The sequence below is a fragment of the Pneumocystis jirovecii genome, assembly GCF_001477535.1.
Source record: "Pneumocystis jirovecii RU7 chromosome Unknown supercont1.15, whole genome shotgun sequence".
NCBI lineage: Eukaryota > Fungi > Ascomycota > Pneumocystomycetes > Pneumocystales > Pneumocystaceae > Pneumocystis > Pneumocystis jirovecii.
In genome coordinates, this window is record NW_017264789.1 from 189,049 (window position 1) to 207,904 (window position 18,856).

At 30.2% G+C, this 18,856-nt stretch overlaps 8 protein-coding genes across 8 annotated transcripts; 4 read left to right on the forward strand and 4 right to left on the reverse strand.

Moving 5' to 3' along the window:
• Positions 1-673: 673 nt before the first annotated feature.
• Positions 674-3,129, forward strand: T551_03197 (uncharacterized protein; the record flags this gene model as incomplete). Its single annotated transcript, XM_018375460.1, has 3 exons — positions 674-820; positions 864-3,031; positions 3,072-3,129. 3 exons carry the CDS (start codon positions 674-676, stop codon positions 3,127-3,129), a joined length of 2,373 nt encoding a protein of 790 aa, XP_018228359.1.
• Positions 3,130-3,530: 401 nt separating this feature from the next.
• Positions 3,531-5,319, reverse strand: T551_03198 (uncharacterized protein; the record flags this gene model as incomplete). The annotated part of the gene is made up of 2 exons (XM_018375461.1): positions 3,531-4,982; positions 5,023-5,319. The coding sequence occupies 2 exons, from the start codon at positions 5,317-5,319 to the stop codon at positions 3,531-3,533; spliced, it is 1,749 nt and encodes a 582-aa protein (XP_018228360.1).
• A 196-nt stretch (positions 5,320-5,515) lies between these two features.
• T551_03199 (uncharacterized protein) lies at positions 5,516-7,239 on the reverse strand (the record flags this gene model as incomplete). The annotated part of the gene is made up of 5 exons (XM_018375462.1): positions 5,516-5,889; positions 5,936-6,571; positions 6,615-6,835; positions 6,892-7,157; positions 7,204-7,239. The coding sequence occupies 5 exons, from the start codon at positions 7,237-7,239 to the stop codon at positions 5,516-5,518; spliced, it is 1,533 nt and encodes a 510-aa protein (XP_018228361.1).
• Positions 7,240-7,892: 653 nt separating this feature from the next.
• Positions 7,893-8,408, reverse strand: T551_03200 (uncharacterized protein; the record flags this gene model as incomplete). Its single annotated transcript, XM_018375463.1, has 2 exons — positions 7,893-8,292; positions 8,338-8,408. 2 exons carry the CDS (start codon positions 8,406-8,408, stop codon positions 7,893-7,895), a joined length of 471 nt encoding a protein of 156 aa, XP_018228362.1.
• A 407-nt stretch (positions 8,409-8,815) lies between these two features.
• On the forward strand, positions 8,816-10,198 carry T551_03201 (KRR1 small subunit processome component; the record flags this gene model as incomplete). The annotated part of the gene is made up of 7 exons (XM_018375464.1): positions 8,816-8,852; positions 8,903-8,973; positions 9,022-9,297; positions 9,338-9,463; positions 9,510-9,650; positions 9,816-10,007; positions 10,052-10,198. The coding sequence occupies 7 exons, from the start codon at positions 8,816-8,818 to the stop codon at positions 10,196-10,198; spliced, it is 990 nt and encodes a 329-aa protein (XP_018228363.1).
• A 525-nt stretch (positions 10,199-10,723) lies between these two features.
• T551_03202 (uncharacterized protein) lies at positions 10,724-12,792 on the forward strand (the record flags this gene model as incomplete). Its single annotated transcript, XM_018375465.1, has 7 exons — positions 10,724-10,913; positions 10,960-11,247; positions 11,291-11,551; positions 11,594-11,881; positions 11,925-12,185; positions 12,230-12,520; positions 12,569-12,792. 7 exons carry the CDS (start codon positions 10,724-10,726, stop codon positions 12,790-12,792), a joined length of 1,803 nt encoding a protein of 600 aa, XP_018228364.1.
• A 1,178-nt stretch (positions 12,793-13,970) lies between these two features.
• T551_03203 (5-aminolevulinic acid synthase) lies at positions 13,971-15,730 on the forward strand (the record flags this gene model as incomplete). The annotated part of the gene is made up of 3 exons (XM_018375466.1): positions 13,971-14,005; positions 14,054-14,310; positions 14,352-15,730. The coding sequence occupies 3 exons, from the start codon at positions 13,971-13,973 to the stop codon at positions 15,728-15,730; spliced, it is 1,671 nt and encodes a 556-aa protein (XP_018228365.1).
• A 197-nt stretch (positions 15,731-15,927) lies between these two features.
• T551_03204 (protein kinase COQ8) lies at positions 15,928-18,547 on the reverse strand (the record flags this gene model as incomplete). Its single annotated transcript, XM_018375467.1, has 6 exons — positions 15,928-16,206; positions 16,250-16,402; positions 16,467-16,574; positions 16,629-17,324; positions 17,384-17,506; positions 18,272-18,547. 6 exons carry the CDS (start codon positions 18,545-18,547, stop codon positions 15,928-15,930), a joined length of 1,635 nt encoding a protein of 544 aa, XP_018228366.1.
• Between the last annotated feature and the right edge of the window lie 309 nt (positions 18,548-18,856).

Below are 18,856 nucleotides of genomic sequence, written 5' to 3' on the forward strand. Positions count from 1 at the left end.
GTCCACGCAAACAAAAGAGCGTCTTTTCAGCTGTTCAGTGGGTTTTTAAACAACTGTAATACCCAATTATAGTCAAGCAGCATAAACATTATTTGGTATTGCAGCTGTCTAAAATATATACAAAATACCTTAAATACAGCACGTATATAACTTTTCCAAGCCGCTTATATATTTAAGGAGGAAAAAATTGTATAATATTATGAGTATACAAAATACAGCAGAAGCACTGTATCAAGCAAGTATATGCACCAAAGTTGCAAATATACACCCAAATACAGCACTTTGTATATACAGAAATTTGTATATACACTAGAATATGTGCAAAGCGTGCAAATCAAGTACGATACCATTGTATATGCACGTATGCACTATACATATAGTATATACGTACTGTACACACTATATATACGTCATATATGCGTTATATATGCGTTATATATGCGTTATATATGCGTTATATATGCACTACATCTAGATACTATATGCATACTATATGCATATTATATGTACTCAACAGGTACAAGTCAAACATTATTGTCAGTTCTTTGGTTATCGGCGTAAAAGTTAGATTTTATCGAACGTCAAAAAAATATTGAAATAATAATATAGTAATAATGTGGTAAAAAAGGCGGGTTTTGAGGGAGCTTTGGGCCCTAAATGATCTCACTATTTAATGATTTACTACGGGAAAAGATCTGTTTCTTTAGGAGAGCTTTATCGCTATACAATAACATTAGATCCGTCATTTGATGATTTTCAAAAAAGATCTAATAAAAGAGCTTTTAAAAATCTATGGCTTAGAATAAGAAATACGACATCTGTAAGTGTTATTATTGTCTATATTTTTCTGATGCAATAGGAAGCATTTTCTCAGAGTGGCTTATTTTAACGGCCCATATACACTTTATGTTTCAGTTCGAGGTCTTGATTATTCACCATTTAAGTTGCCGTTGGACTTTATTCCCCAATATCGTCAAAATCTTAAAGCAGGTTCATCATTTTGGGTGGCTCTTCCTATTCCAGAGAGATGTTCAGATGATTCATTAAAGGCAGAACATTTGTCTAAAAAAAAGGGATGGATTGTAGATATTATTAGTCAGATTGTGTTCTCTCAGTCTGCTAATGTGCATTTTGAGATAGCATTATCAACCTCAATGCAGGACATATTTTGGGCAGGTTGTTTTGGTGTTACTGAGCTTAAAGATATACCGATAAAAGTATATGAACAAAATACGAGCCAGCTTTGGTCTGTACCAGAAGATTTGAGATTAGATGACTCTATTGAAAAACCATCAAAAAAAGATATTCACTTTGTTGTTTTAACGCATGGTCTTCATTCAAACGTAAATGCAGATATGTTTTACCTTAAAGAGCGGATTGAAGAGCAGGGACGGATATCAGGTGAAAACTTAGTTGTTTCTGGATATAATGGGAATGTTTGCAGGACGGATAAGGGCGTCGAATATCTTGGAAAACGTCTTGCAGAATGGGTTTTAAAAGAAGTTGGATGGTTTAGCAACAAAAGACCCTATTACCAAAAAATTTCATTTATTTCACATAGTCTTGGTGGATTAGTACAGCTTTACGCTATTGGGTGGATTTGGATACGTACAGAAGGAAAATTTTATGATCCTTCTTCTAATGGTCTTGTTCCTGTTAATTTCGTTACTCTTGCTTCTCCGTGGCTTGGATTATTTGCAGAAAATCCTATATATGTAACCAAGGCTTTAGAATATGGAATTGTTGGGAAAACAGGAAAAGACTTAGGTCTCTCTATGAAACATAATAAAACCAATCGTTTAAAACATAATAAAATCAGTCGCTTAAAACATAGTAAAACCAATCGCTTAACAAATCAGGCTATTCATTCGGATAATTCATTGCCTTTTTTAAGTACTTTGTCATCAGAAAAAAGTCCATCTAGAACAGCACTTAAGCTTTTTGAAAGGCGAACAGTGTATTCGAATATAATCAACGATGGTATCGTTCCATTAAGAACAAGTTCCTTATTTTTTCTTGATTGGAGAAATATTGACTGGTGTGAAAAAAAAAATCTTAATAAATATGAAAAAAATGTTTTATTACCAATTCAATCAGATAAATTAAATCAGTATCATTTTCATGAAGAGAAAAATAAAAATTTTATAAATACTAATTATCCATATCAAGCATTATCTACAGTATGTTCTAATGGATCTGTCGAAACAGATGCATCTAATTTTTCTCTAATGTTATCTCCAGTCGACGAATTACAGTTTTCAAATATCGATAAATATAAAAATAGTAAGCATTACAATATACCTTCAAATATATCTAAAAATATGGAATTCCAAAATGAGATAGAATATGAAACAAATATGCAATTTAATACAAATGATTTTTATCCTCCGAAATATAATAATTTTTTACCTATTTTAAAAACAGATACTAAACCGTTTCGTTCAAATTCTAAATCGTCGCATACCTCAATATATCATAGTTATGATTCTTCAAAGCTATTTAAAAATAAATCCGAATCGAATTCTTTAGAAACAAATAAATTAAAAACAAATTCATTTTCTTCTATAATTTCTTCATTTAAGACATATTTAAAGATCAAGCGCAATAAAGACTCTTTGAAAATAAAAAAGAACAAAAAAAGCGGAACTATCAATAGCACAAGTACTGATTATACTTATTTTTGCCATAAGATTAATCTTATTCCAAAAATGGGTTTTTTTCGAAGTGCACGCAATGTTTTAAGTTCACCTTTGCCAAAAAAAGAATACTTGATTAATCCTTGTCAGACAAAGACCATAATTCATGACCGATATTATTATCCTGAAGATATACCCAAGAAGTTTTATAAATTAGATTCCAAATTAGATGCATCCCAGCGTGGAAAGAATAGTTTAAAAAGAAATAAAGTATCTAAAGAGAAATTAATTCTTGAAGAAAAAATTGCTAGAGAATGGCATGCTGATATGATTTGGAGAAAAGTGTTGGTACATTTAGAACCAGATGCACACAATAATATAATTTGTAGAAGAATGTAAGAATTTCTATTTTATTATTAATCTTATATAACTTAGGTTTGTAAATGCATATGGATGGCCTGTTATAGAACATTTAGTATTAAATCATTTCTAAAAATATTAAAAATGAGCAATTTATTAATAATTAGAAATGTAAAATATTTTATATACTTTATTTATTTAACAATATTCAAATTAACAATTATATCTTCACAACTTTTTGATACAATTCTATACTATGAATCTTATAACTAAACATATTTTTATAAATAATTCTAAGATAGACCGACTAAAAACTAATAACAAAAAAAAGTTAATTTATCAATCATATATTTGTAAATATTAACAGTGAAAGACATTTAATTCACTAATGTAAATCCAAATAAATTTTATTTAAAACCTAAATTCTCTATTATATTAAATTTATAAATATATGCTAATAAGCTCCTAAATAGCCCATAACTTTTTATTCAAATTAAAAATGTTTCAAATTAACCATCCAAATATTTTTAATAGTTATATATTAGTCATCAAAAGAACAGCAAGATTTCCTTCGTTTTCACCCAAAATCATTACTTCATGATCACCAACCTGGCATAACCCCAAAGCTTCCATCCCTAATTTTACAACACTTTGTTGACTAATTACTTGATTATTATCAACATTCCAATACAAATATATATTCTGACTACTATATAAACCTTTTCTATAGGCACCTGATTCGACAATAATTGCAAATTTGTTAGTATAACTATATTCTAAATATTTTTTTGATATTTTTGAAGAAGAAATATATGACAAAGCAGGAAATGTAGCAGAATGTGTTAAATCCATCAAAGAATTCACATGAGAACTTCTTATATCATAAATTAATGTATCAACATTAGACCTTACAGGCAAAGTAAGAGCCTTATTCTTTTGATTTACAAATTGATTTCCAACCACATTCACGCCACTGACTTCAGCAATACATAAACCCTCTTTAAACTGCTGCAAGAAATAAATTTCAATGTCCTCATTATCTAAATCATATTCATCATTTGATTCAATTTTTGACATAATTAGCTTAGGCTTTAAAAGATCTTTTAGTACATTTATTCTATCTGATAAATTTTCTAATTCTAATGCATTATCCTCTTTTTCAAAAACACGTAACCATTTAAGACCAACAATGGTCTTTTTCATGGTGATTTCAAGAATTTTTTCCGAAAAAAAAGGAGTTTGTGAAAGATTCCATGTTGATTCTAATGGAAGGATTGTATCGTAAAATTTGTGATTCAATATATACTTGAGTTCTTCATACTTAGATGGCCCTTGCAACTGATTATCAAAAAAATTGATAAAAATATCCTGCTTAGTAATTGTTTCAGATAATGTTAAAAATAAAGAGACTTCTTCTGGTGTCTGAATCCATGTATAATGTATTTTATTATCAGACAAATAGGAAGAATCTTTCTTGTTTTTGAAATTATTTTGGATTCTATCATGAACACCTAAAATAATTGTTAAATTAGTTGATGTTTCCTGTAAAAACCGAGCAAAAATGGGTATCTCTTTTGAAAAAAATATATTCAAAATATGCAATGTCCATGAATTTTCAATTTTTTCACAAAGAATATCTTTTATAGAATACCTTACTGATCTTAAAGATGCTGCTTCTTTATTTCCATTTAAATGAGCAATCAAAATTTGTATTTTTATATCCGAATGAAAAATTGCATCTAAAATGATAAAAGGATGTGACTGAAGCTCGTCTGTAGAAAAGGCAATCATTTCTGTTTGCACTGAATTCTCTAATAGCTTGATAAAATATAATTTCCCTGCACCATCTGTAGCCAGTATAAAAGTTTCTGTTAAAACTTTTAAATCAGGAAAATATGAATAAATATCATCATAGCCTGTGCCTTTATATGAAAATGTTGGTATTTCAATGTTCGTAATAACTCTTTCCTGAAAAACAACATCACCCTAATCATTAATTTTTAAATAAAGAATTTATTATTTTTACTTCAGATTTTGCCCAAGAAAGCTCTACAAAAGCGCCATCCTGTGAAATAAAAATAGTAGAACACTCCCGAGTACCATTTTTTAAATGATTCCAACGTAAACGCACTCTCCATTCATGATATCCAACTTTTGCATGAGACGGTAAAGATAATTTTACAGGACAATGATTAATCTTCTGACGGTATAAACATGGTATTTCTTTATCACTTCTTAATTTATAAGATTCAAATTTAGGCCGTAAAAGTTCTGAATTTTTTTTAAGTTTAAGTATTGTACAATCTCCAATACTTTTGTTCATGGTTGTCCGTAGCAAAAGTAATCGTAAGATTTAAGTATTTAAAAAAATAACCAGTCAATTAATCGACAAATAAATATTCATTATAAAGACAAAGCATTTTCTTTAGAGTTCCAACAATGCTATTTATCTTTTCTAATTTTTTTATGATATAGAAATAAATATCTGCTATAAAATAAATTTGTTTTTTATATAAAAATTAAATTTCGTTAATATAAGTTGGTCCATTTTCATTATATTCGCCTCTTCCCATGTAGTTTTTTGAACTAGGATCGTTAAATGACAATTTAGCTACAATTTGTCCACCAAGAAAACAAGCTTCTTCCAGAATTGCATTGGGATTTCTATCTAATTTCCATTCTAGAAAAAAATCAGGTATTTTTGCAAGCCGGATTGTTGATGGGAAAATGATTGGCGGATTGTGATATACCAAATAGCTTGAATTTACATTTGATATCATCGTGTTGGAAGATGTATACGCTGATGTAGACATATTAGGATGCTTCATTGCTGTACTTTCAATGACAGAAATATATTTTTGAGTAATATCTGACAGAAGTTGTTCTTTAAATCCTATAAATCATTAATTACCCATGAAATCTTAGTCATAATGTATAACCTAAAATTCGAGATCCTTCACCAACAATAGCAATGTTCTCCCAAAGATCAGAACGTCGGTCTGGTTCAATGCTGACACTGTTTATCGCCATATAAATAGCATTCAAAATTCCCAACCTCCCTTCTTGAACATCATCTTCAAAAAAATTATCACATACTTCAAATCTTTCCTTTCCTATAAGAACAACTTGACTATTATCTAAAGTAAATTGGTTGTAAGTTAATTTTTTGTTTTCAAAAACATTATTTTCATTTTTTGATTTTCTATTCTGGTTTTTCTCCGCTTCTTTTTGAGCCAAATACTCTCTTGTTCTACCACTTACAACAATTGATGCTACATCTTCTACACCCTCCATACTACTATCTGGTGGAGGTAAGTTATCACTTGTTTTGTTTAAAAGTTTTTGAAAAGATTCTTGAGGTTTCTGTAAAATCACTTCAACGATATTTGAGCATTTAATTTTTTCCGCAAGTTCAAATGTTATTTCTTCAGAAGGAAGAGGCGTATTAGTTTCTTTCAAAATAGGAGGAGATGATAAAAGTAAAGCATGTAACCTCTCTGTTAAATTTTTTCCGCCAATAGGAATTGTTATCCTTGCTGATGTAACTGCTTGTGCATCCAACACAGGAGTAATATCTTAAAACGTCATATTTTTTCATGAAATATATATAATAAATACCCGTTTTTTCATAGCCCACATGAATAACAATTCCAGAAAGATGCCCCATTGCATACAAAGGGAAAACACTTGCATCTCCAATTGCAAACCCAGCAACTAAGTGATCTTCAAAAAATGTGCATGTTGCAAGTTCTTTATCACGCATATTCCATTGAGGAGGAACAATTAAATAAACAGGATTTATAGACGTTCTTGGCTGAGGAGGATATTGCCGATTCATCCTATTATATAAAATATAGTTCCTGAACTCATAAACAAAACGTATAAAAAACTAAACTGTTCTGACCAAATTGCTTTTAACGCTTCCCAGTCTTTTACAATCCCTTGTTTAATAGGCCATATAACTTCAACATCCTCCTTTGCTTCTAATGCTTTATCTAGATCTAATCCTACAAGATAGCTTTTTTTATTATTTTTATCAATAGTTTCATGGTTTTCTGCTTTCCGAATACCAACACGTGTAAATATTTTTATAGTTGGCGGTGTTAAAGACTCTGAGATCCCAAGAATTGCGCGTGTTCTATAAGACCCTATATGAATTACCTATTTATTATTAACGGACATCTTTTAATAAACAATAATTACTAACAATGATACTTTCATCTCGAAATGTTGTTAATGGCATAATTTAACGTAGAATTTAGAAATATTAATGTAGAATTGGATACTTAATGTGTTTACTTCTTAAAAAGAACATAATCAGTAAAAAAAGAACTTATTAATCATTTTTACTTAGTTTTTTTAATAATGAATATAGAATATTTCTTGATCGTTTTAAAATCAATAGGATAGATTTTATGATATAAAAGCTATTTTCAAAAAATATTAAAAATTAAACAAATAAGAAAAAAATCATTTAGAATTATATGAAAATACAACTCTAAAGCAGCTTAGTTAAATATAAATCCTTTATAAATAAAAACGAATCAGAGAAACGAAATAATTTAAAAATATTGACAGACATTATAAAAACTAAGGATAAATATATATTTTAGAATAGAATAGAATATTTATAATATATTTTATATTTTTTATAGATATTTAACAAAATATAAAATAACGTTACTCAAAATCTAATGACGTTTCCTGTTTAAGCCAAAGATGAAGGTTTAATATTTTAAAAATCAAACAAATTATTTTTTATTAACCTTATACTTTAAGACAATAAAGATAGATATAAATATTTGTGTAATGCTGAAAAATATATGTGCCATCTGAATTACCTAAAATCAGACAAAATCAATTTGTACGGGAAAATTTTTGATAAAATTTTCATTTTTATTTCAATATTGCAGACTTCTCATTCATTCGTTTAAATGCATCACCTTCTTCATAATCCTCGCGTATCTCAAACGCTTTTCTGAGCTTCTCTAATTCTCTGGCTTTTGCAGTTGCAAGTTCATGAACTTGGTAAGATTTAAGATTTTTAACATCTTTATATGTAACAATCTCATCTTTTTCCTGATCTAAAAGCTTTTTACGGTACTCGTCTACTTTTTTTTCAATATCCTCTTCACAAAGCTCTCCACTATCTTCAAGTTCGTCTCTATATTTAAACACTTTTATTTCAATTTTTCTTTTTCTATCATGTTCAAGAATATCTTTATCTGGTTTCTTAGAAACATGCCTTGTAGGTGTATAAGGCTTTATTGGCTCTCTTGCATGCTTAATATGAGATCTAGATTAACATCAAACTTATGACTTTTTAAAACAAATAATTTACAAATTTCTCATAATATAGCCATTTGTTCCAGAACCACGAGGTGTTGGAAGACCAATACTAGAAGATTTCATGAGTTTAAATCAAAACATGCCATATTTTATCCCAACGTACCCATTATAGCTCATTACTTTTATAAAATTAAAAAACTGTATTTAATGGATTTAAACCAGTACTTTAATTTTTTTTTTCTTAAAAACAAAATTAAAAATATGTATTTATAAAATTTTTGCTTTTATTTTCAATTTTAACTCTTATTTAAGACTTATTTATAATTTCTTATATTTTTAAAGAGTCAAGACTTAGGATTTAAATGGAGATTTATCGTTAAATTAAGAACCTTTAAAATATATTTTTAAATTATGTTAAAGAAAAAATTAAAATATTTTAGTAGAAAGAAGCAAAAATAAACAATTAATTTAAGAAATACTATTTATTTTTATTTTTTAGTTTTTTTTTTTTATTCTTTAAGCAGAAAAACATGGCTGATGACAAAAATACTATTCAAGATACAGAAGGTAAAAAGCAATGCTTTTTTTTCTTTTCAAATACAGCTAAATACTTTTAGATACATCTAGAATAAATAAGAAAAAGAAATATAGGAAGGAAAAGCCATGGGATTCAGAAGAAATTGATCATGTAGGTTTTTTGTATTTAGAAATGTCTTTTTTTAAAAATGAATTTTAGTGGAAAATTGAACCTTTTGTAGAAGATAAGAATGCACCTTCTTTTACAGATGAGTCTTCTTTTGCTACTCTTTTTCCTAAATATCGTGAAAAATATCTTCAAGAAATATGGCCTCATGTTACGCAAAATTTAAACAACTATGGGATATCATGTGTTCTTGATTTAATTGTGGGGAGTATGACAGTAAAAACAACAAGAAAAACAAAAGACCCGTGTTCTATTTTAAAGGCTAGAGATCTTATAAAACTACTTGCACGTAGTGTTCCTTTTCCTCAGGTTTTTTTTTTTATATTTTTATTCTTTATTTATTTTTAAGGCAATTAAAATTATGGATGATTCTATGGCCTGTGATATTATAAAAATTGGTGGGTTTCTACGAAATAAAGAAAGATTCATAAAACGAAGACAACGTATTTTAGGACCTAATGGTTCTACTTTAAAAGTAAATTTGACAAATAATATTTTATATGATTTATTATCTTATATAGGCATTGGAGCTGTTAACACAATGTTATATAATGGTACAAGGAAACACTGTTAGCGTTATGGGAAATTACAAAGGATTAAAAGAAGTACGAAAAATTGTAGAAGATTGCATGAAAAATATCCATCCAATATATCATATTAAGGTATATTTTTTAGACTTATTAATCTTCTTTTCTTTATTTTACTCATCTTTTACCTTCTATCTTATATTTTGTTTATTTTTCTATTTTTTATATCTTATTCATTTTTTATTTATATTTTACTTATCTTTTTATTTATATTTTATTTATATTTACTCATATTTTTAGGAGTTGATGATAAAGCGTGAACTTGCTAAAGATCCAGTGCTTAAGAATGAATCATGGGACAGGTTTCTACCTCATTTTAAAAAACGTAATGTTGCTCGAAGAAAGCCTAAGCAAATTAAAATAAAAGAATACACTCCATTTCCACCTCCTCAACAGCCAAGCAAAATTGATCTTCAAATTGAAAGTGGAGAGGTTTTTCAATGTATTCATTTATACTATTTATTAAAAATTTTTAGTATTTTATGTCTAAGCGTGCTAAGGAGAAAAAGAAACGTGAAGAAAATAAAGAAAAGCAAGCACGAATTTCTAAAGAAAGAAGCAAGGAGAGGCAAAAAGCTTTTGAGCCTCCAAAAGAACGTCCCTATCAAAAAACTAACCAATAGTATTTTTATTTATAAATAAGCAACTGTTTATTTATAGAAAAACACATGTTTATATCTAGAAATACGTAGTAATTCTGTTTATTGAGATATACAATTTTCTTAAATAATCTAAATAACTTTAGGGTTAAACCCTCGGACACTCAAATAGCTAAAGATTAAAATTTTATCTGATTTGCTATATTTAAGGTTGTAGGAAATATCATAAATTTATTAGGATATTTTCAGACTACTCTTAATACTTATAAGTATTAATGATTTCTAATTTTTTAGATTTACACTTTTTTGAATTATATTTCTCTATTTCTATCAATTTAAACTAAAAGAGAAACAATTCTTTTAATCTGATAATCTTTTAAATCATTTGTCTATAAATATTATAAAACTGTTATTATTTGAGTTCTAATATTTATTAGGCTATTATAAGAAAGCATAATTAACAAATTCTCATTTTCTTTTAATTTGTGTTTCATTCTTTACCCTCAATTTATTTTCAATTTTGATTTCTTTTTCAATTTAATAAAAAAAATGCAGAAATTTATCATTGGTTTTCTTTTTTCTTTAGATTCTGTCTTTGCTCGCTTTCCTATACATTTGCAAGTGCATTCGAATTTTTATTTTGCTAAGAAATTGCAAACACCTTCTGAACAGGTTTTGGAGCCGCATTTTCATGGAGATTCAGTATGCACTGATATACTTGAGAATAATAAATTCAGTCGTATGTGACCCTTTATTACTTATTTCTTTATAATGTTTTTGTGCAGCTGAATTGATCAAATGTCTCAAGCAAATTGCAAAAGATTCATATTGTGGAGGAAGTTATGATGCTAAATGCCTATGTGATTCGGACCACTTTGTTTTCTCTACTGGATATGTTAAAACTTATGCTGATTGCTTTCGAAAATTCACTTATGAGGAACACTATAACTTTTTTTCTTATTTTCAAGAACTTTGTTCAAAAACTACATCATTTAATAAGGAATGTTTAAAGCTTAATTCGCCACCGAAACCTATTCCGTGTCCAGATCCATATAGAGGCATGGACTGGGGTGGTAAGTATCCTCTTTCTATACAAAAATATGTTCATGTTTGTAGAAAATGTCCTTAATTGCCTTTTAAAGGAATTAGAAAGATCAAACTGTAAAAAACCTTATGATGCACATTGCCTTTGTGATTCCCAGTCTCATTGGCTCGGTGTTAATAAATGCCTTGCAACTGCTGAAATTAATAGACTGTTTATGGCTCAACATATTCGGAAATCACTTTGTCATGATCCATTGTCTTTATCTGGATGTTCAGGTATAGATAAGGAATCACAGCAATGCCCTGGTGTTTTTGAAGATGAAAAACTGGATGGTATATACACTAATTTTTGTGAATTCGTATTAATGAATTTAGGCAATCTTAAAATTTGTTTAGAAAATATTACTAAAAGTACATATTGTGGTGGAAGTGAAGATCCTGTTTGTTTATGTGACTCAAAATTTTTTGAAAAATCTACAAGTGATTTAAAAAATTATCCAAAGTGTTTTAGTGAACTGGATCATGAGATTCGCTTATCTTTTTTATCTTTTAAACACGATATTTGTCAGAACCCTAAATCGCCATCTAATTGTAAAATAAAAATAAAATCTTTTCATAGTAATACAGTCTTTTACGAGTTATATAAAGGTTTACAGCTTGATGGTATGTATTCTTATTTAGTTTCTTTTTTATTTATAAAATTAAGAAACTCTTAAAAAATGCATGTACAAAGCTGCAGTGGAGTCTTTTTGTAAAGCACCTTATAAAGCATTATGTCTTTGCGATTCAAAGTCTTATTGGGATGGAATTCAAAAATGTATTTCTCATTCTAATGCTGAAAAACATGAGTTAGTTAATAGTTATTTGAAATCTGTTTGTGAAAATCCTGATTCCGTTGCCGGTTCTATTAAAGAAGATCAATTATTGTCTACATGTAAAGACGTTTATGAGGGTAGCAAATTTAGTGGTATATATATATTTTTAATTGTACTTTTGGATTTATAAGTATAGATAAATTAAAACAGTGTTTACGAAAGATTGCAGAAGAAACACGTTGTGGAGGGAGCTATGATCCTGTGTGTCTTTGTGATTCTATTCATTATTTTGATTCAACAATGTACGTTAGTACATATGCTGACTGTTTTCTTCTGTTTACTGTTAATGAACATCTTGAATATAGCGATCATTATCGTTCTATGTGTAAAAATCCTCAGTTACCACATGCTCAGTGTATTGGACTTCGGAATCCTCCTCCTGTATTATATACATGTTCCGACATATTTAAAAAAATGAAACTTCCTGGTAAGCATATTTTTATTTTATATGACTTTTTTTATTTATATTATTCAGATTCTATCAAAGAATGCTTAAACAGAGCATTGAAAAAAGCACCGTGTGACCAGCCTTATGATTCATTATGTTTATGTGATTCGTTATCTTTTTGGAATGATATCAATACATGTATGATTACCTCGGATAGTGAAGAGTTTAAAGCGATAAGAGAGTTTCACTTTATTTTGTGTCAAAATCCTAAAACAATTCCTGGATGTGAAAGCGCTATTTCTGCTATATAAAAAAAGTTTTCCACATTAAAAAAATTGTTGACTTTAGTTAAAACCATTGTCATCTTCATTCCACAAGCTATTGTAATCAATTATTCTGAATATAGGAATAAAAACAACAGATTATTAATACAAACCTTGATTCCCTTAGGTATTTATATATCAAATATAATGGATTTGCAGAAAACAAAATTACATAATATAATATATTTGATTGTTGAAATAGTTAATTTTATTATAATACCATAGATTTAAATCATATATTTTATATTTACCTCATTTTCAATAAATAATTCTATTTATAAGTATTAGGTTTTAATATACTTTTTTGTTAAATAATTTGTCTTATTGAACATTGAATAAAATATCCTAAATAGTATTTTATATTATTGATTTTTTATTATATATATATTTATTAATGTTTTATATGAAAGAAATTAAAAAGTATTTTTAGATGATTTTTATATTTTATTATTAATTATTTATGTAATTTTGAATTAAAAAAATTTTAAATATTTTTAACTTTGTAAAATCAAAAAAATAAATTTATTTTTTTTTAAAAAATATTTTCAACTATTTTCAATTATAAATTCATATTTTTGTAGCAATAAATAATATAATATTTTTAATATTAAATATAACATTAATATAAAAATTGCAAACATCTCAGTATTAGTATTTATTTTAATCTTTAAAATGAAATCAATAGGAACAAAATGCACAATTTACAATAAGCATAATTATAATATATCCAATAAAATTAATCTTGTCTCTATTTATCTAAGCAATATAAAGATTTACAACATCTATAAATAGTCCTATAAGAGTAACATGATAAAAGCTTAAATAAAAATACAATAAAAATGTATTTTGCCTAAAATTTCCTAATAAACACATAAAATCATTTTTTCTACTTTTTTTACAAACATTGACTTTATACACTCACCTAATCATTTAATATATCCCTAAAATTTTAAAAATAAAAAAATTCTATTTTTCTAAAAACTATTCCTTTTTCCACAAAATACACATTCAAAAAATTATCTATATATACATATTTCTGTATTTTTATTTTTTTTAAAATCCTGCTTACTAATATCTTTTTATTAGTCAAATGATATACGAGATAACCTCAAAAAAAATATAAATTACACAAATTCCCCATTTTTCTTTTATTAAATACCAAAATCATGGAATCTATTTTAAAACAAGGAATGCGTGTATGGTAAGCAAAGTATTTTCTTTATAAAGTTCTATAAACTTATTTATTCAGCTGGTTTTTAAAAACAACATCACCCAGCACACTACGACATTTAAGCCAAAAAATAGAGAAAGGAGGGCTAACAGCGCTTCAAGCGTCTGCATATGGCTGCCCAGTTATGGGGAATATTCTCCGTTCTCTTGGAGCCCAGTCTTATGTATCAGGGACCTTTATTAATAATGCAAAGATGGACACACTTGAAAATATTCATGCAAAAGCAGGAGTTTTTGATACATCTTCTGGTACAAGAACAAGAATAGTAATTCCTGGTAGACTGAATAATTTGAAGGTCTTTGCCATCATGCAGAAGCGATCCGTACAGCATCATGTCAAATACTAGGAAACCACAAGTTTGATTATGAAGAATGGTGTTCTGAAGAGCTTAATAAAAAACGTAAAGACAACTCGTATCGTTACTTTAATAATATCAATCGGCTTGCAAAAGAAGCGCCATTTGCACATACAAATCACTCTGATAAACGGATTGCTGTATGGTGTTCAAACGATTATTTGAATATGAGTAGAAATAAAGCAGTGATTGATTCTATGCATCGTGTACTTAACATTTATGGTGCAGGTGCAGGTGGGACACGGAATATTGCAGGAAATAATCAGCATATTGAGCGTCTAGAAGCAACTATTGCAGATCTTCATGGAAAAGAGTCTTCTCTAGTTTTTAGCTCATGTTATGTTGCAAATGATGCTTGCATTTCTACTCTTGGCAGTAAGATGCCGAATTGCATTATATTTTCCGATGCTTCTAACCATGCATCAATAATACAAGGTATTTCTCATTCTCGTGCTCAAAAAATAATTTTTAAACACAATGATCTTGAGGATCTTGAATCTAAACTTAAATCTGTTCCTTTACATGTACCAAAGATTATCTGCTTTGAGTCTATATATTCTATGTGTGGATCAGTGGGGCCTATCAAGGAAATATGTGATCTTGCTAAGAGATATGGTGCTCTTACTTTCCTTGACGAGGTTCATGCAGTTGGGATGTATGGGAAATATGGTGGAGGTGTTGCTGAACATATTGGCCAAATGTCACGTGTTGATATTATTACTGGAACATTAGGCAAAGCTTATGGATGCGTTGGAGGATACATTGCATCATCTAAAAACATTGTCGATGCTGTCCGTTCTTTAGCACCAGGATTTATTTTTACAACATCCTTACCTCCTCATGTTGTGGAAGGTGCTCGTACTTCTATTGAATATCAAAAAAATACATCTGAGGACCGTATTCTTCAACAAATTCACACTCGACAAATTAAAAAAGCTCTTAAAGATGCAGGACTGCCTTTACTTCCTAATCCAAGTCATATTGTGCCTCTTATGGTAGGCGATGCTAAAATCTGTAAAGAAATATCAGACGAATTATTGCAGAAATACGATATATATATACAGTCTATTAATTACCCTACCGTCCCTGTTAGCACAGAACGTTTGCGAATTACTCCTACACCAGCACATACTTCTCAATTTCAAGAAAAACTTCTTTTTGCTTTGAAACAAATTTGGAAGGAGCGTTCCTTAAGAAAAATAGACGAATGGGACATGGAAGCTCTTGGCTCATTTACAAAAGAACTATGGACTGACGAAGAATTGAAACTGTATGACGTTAATAATATAATGAGCGATGTCACGTTTCCAAGACTAAAATATCAACAAATCAATGTCTGAGTAAAACGTTCTGCCATGCTAATTAGACATACTGGCTATTTATATTTTTGTATATGCAATATAGATATAATAACAATATAATTTAATTATATTAACAATATGATCAACTAGTAGTGCAATCATATTAATATACTTCCATTACTAACAATCGGTCTAAATTTTGACATTTACTGTAAAGTTTATATATATTTAACTCTTCAAATATATCCATTTTTTTCCAGAATTTCCCAAAATATCCTCTTGCATTCTACCTGCGCCTTTAATCTGCTACAAAGAAGAAACTGTCCACTTAGTTTTCTATGTAAAGAATATGTTTCTTCTGGCGGTGGTGTCAATCTTTGCTGTATCATCAATGGAATCGTTTTTTTTATCTTTTCTGTTATTGTTTGCTTTGAAAAGTCATATCTATCCTCTGAACTAATACGAAATGGTTCTGCTAAAGCCAAAACAGATTCTATATGTGCTTCTCGCATCGCCTATCATTAAAATAAACATCAATGCCCCTCTATATACCCATACCTTTGATTCGTCTCCTGTAAGATACCCCAATCTAATAGAAACCTCATAGCACTCTTCTCTATCACCTTTTGCCGCTGCTTTTAGTATTGATATATAGTCTCTAATAAATTCTTTATTAAATAACCGTGATGCACCAAAGTCCACAAGCCCAATCTGCCCATATTAATAAATAAATAATAAATATATAATGAATTGCGTCTTTTATTGCGCCAAATACCTTTTTTTGTGTCTCATCATACAGAAAGTTACTCCAGTTTGGATCTGTTTGCATGTATCTGAACTCTACAATTTCACGGAGACACAGTTGGAACAAAGACTCTGCAATCTGCCAGCAAATAAATAAAAAAATGGAAATATACAAAGAATTATTGTGCTATACCCAGTTCCTTTCTTTCTGTTCAATATTATCCATTTTTCTCATACTTTTGCCCTCCAGATGTTCCATTGTCAGCACTCGCTTGGTGCTTGCTTCTTTCACAACCTTAGGCACAACAAACCTTCCCTCACCCAATAGCTCCTTAAAACGTTGTATATTCTGTGCTTCTCGTTCATAATCACATTCCCAAGCCAGTTCTCTGCGTGCTACATCCAATGTCCGGTCAAGATACAGGCCCTTTGGAAGAAGACCTGATGCACTCAATAAAATGCTCATATTCTTTAGATCAGACTCAATAGATTTATGAATCCCAGGGTACTGGATCTTAACTGCCACTTTTTGACCTGTAGACCGCAGCACTGCCTCGTGAACCTGGCCAATTGACCCAGCTGCAACAGGTTTTTCGTTAAACTCAGAAAATAAGTCTCTCCATGCATAAGAAAACTCCTCATCCATAACCTGAACCATCTCATTTCTTGGCATACAATTTGCTGAGTCTTGCATTCTTGCTAGTGCCTCATGCACCCGTTCCAGTGCATCTGGTAGCGTACCAGTGATCAATCCGCTTTCTGCCAACCCTATACAATCAGAATCACAAACAAATAGTATAAAACAACATGCAACAAAACACAGACAGATGTCAATTGCTCCAAAACAGTTATAAATCACTGTGAACAACTTAAACAGCCCCCCCAATGGCTATTTTAGAGCAAATTCAACATAATTCTCCCAATATACACCCAAAACATGTCCAATACAGCTGTCCCTATAAATATCCAGTACATATATCCCAATGCAGTTATTCCATCATTTATACAACACCTATCCAAAATCCATCCAATGCCTATCCAGAACTTATCTAGTCCCTGAACAATTCCTACCTAGTGCCTACCCAACATAGCTATTCCAATATATTGTTCAATACGCTTTTCTTCTATAAACTCAATTGTTTTGGCACATTATTTCAGTACACATATTGTATTACATATATAATACATATGTATTATATATGTAATACGCTAGTAATATACTGTTCAAAGCTACTCCAATGTAATTAAATAAATCTATTTCAATATATTTGCTTCAATGTATTCATCCAGCATTGCATCCAGATATTCAACATACTCCAGTCCACCCGTTTAACATATCTGTCCAATACAACTACTCTCAAAACACTTATACACCCATTTGTTCCTAATTAACACTGATATTCAGACACTTCTCACTCTAATTATTCTGCACCACTGCCTCAGCACCAGTACTAGTATCACTCAATCTTGTTATTTCCTCCACATTAAAACAAATGTACCAAAATAGTTGCATAATACATATAATATTATTCCCCAACATAATCCTGACCCTGCTTTAAAACTACCTTGAAACTACATTATAACCTCTCAATATACCAAACAATTGTATATATTATATATCTATATATTATACATATATAATATAGATATAATATACAGATATACGCCCAATATATTTCTTTGTAATTTTTCAACAAACCTGTCAATATACCCATAAAACTGCTGTTCAAACTGCTGATCTGCTTGTTGCACTGCTCCAATGCCTCACCTACCCTGAAAACTGATCATTTGCCCTATCTTGAGCGCTGCTCCCCGCATCCGAGACAGCACCGCCACCACCCGTGCTATATTCGCCTCATTTACCACCATACCACCCTGTTTCCTCCCTGCCAACCGCCGTACGCCCTCTCCCACTGCTCCTATGCCCAGCCCAAGCGCCAATCCCCCATACTCATACAGCCGTGCAAGCCTCCCTGCCGGAACCCGTGCAGGCTGCAGCTCTGCACCAGAATTGCTGCCAATTGCACTGCCAGCTGCACGTTGTGCACCGTTTGACGTAGAATATCTACGTATACTGCCATACACTCCTGCAACACACTGCCCGCGGTGCATCTGAGCGCACAGCCCGCGTGCACCCGCATCATCATACTCGACACACTGTATACAGTCTTTGCTGCGCTCCGGCGCAACGTGCAGCGCCTGCAGCATGGGCATGGTACAGACAATGCATCATTTAAGCCTGAAAGCCCGCTTTCACTCCGCACTGGCTGCAGACCGCGGTATCCAAAGGCTGCTGGCAGACATCGGTTCCGTGAAGCAAGAAGCAAAACAGCACGGCTGGTGCAAGTGCTGCAGCTGTGTCTGCCATGTCTGCCGTCGGTAGAAGTGCGTCAAAGGCACAGCACAAGACCAGAAGCATGG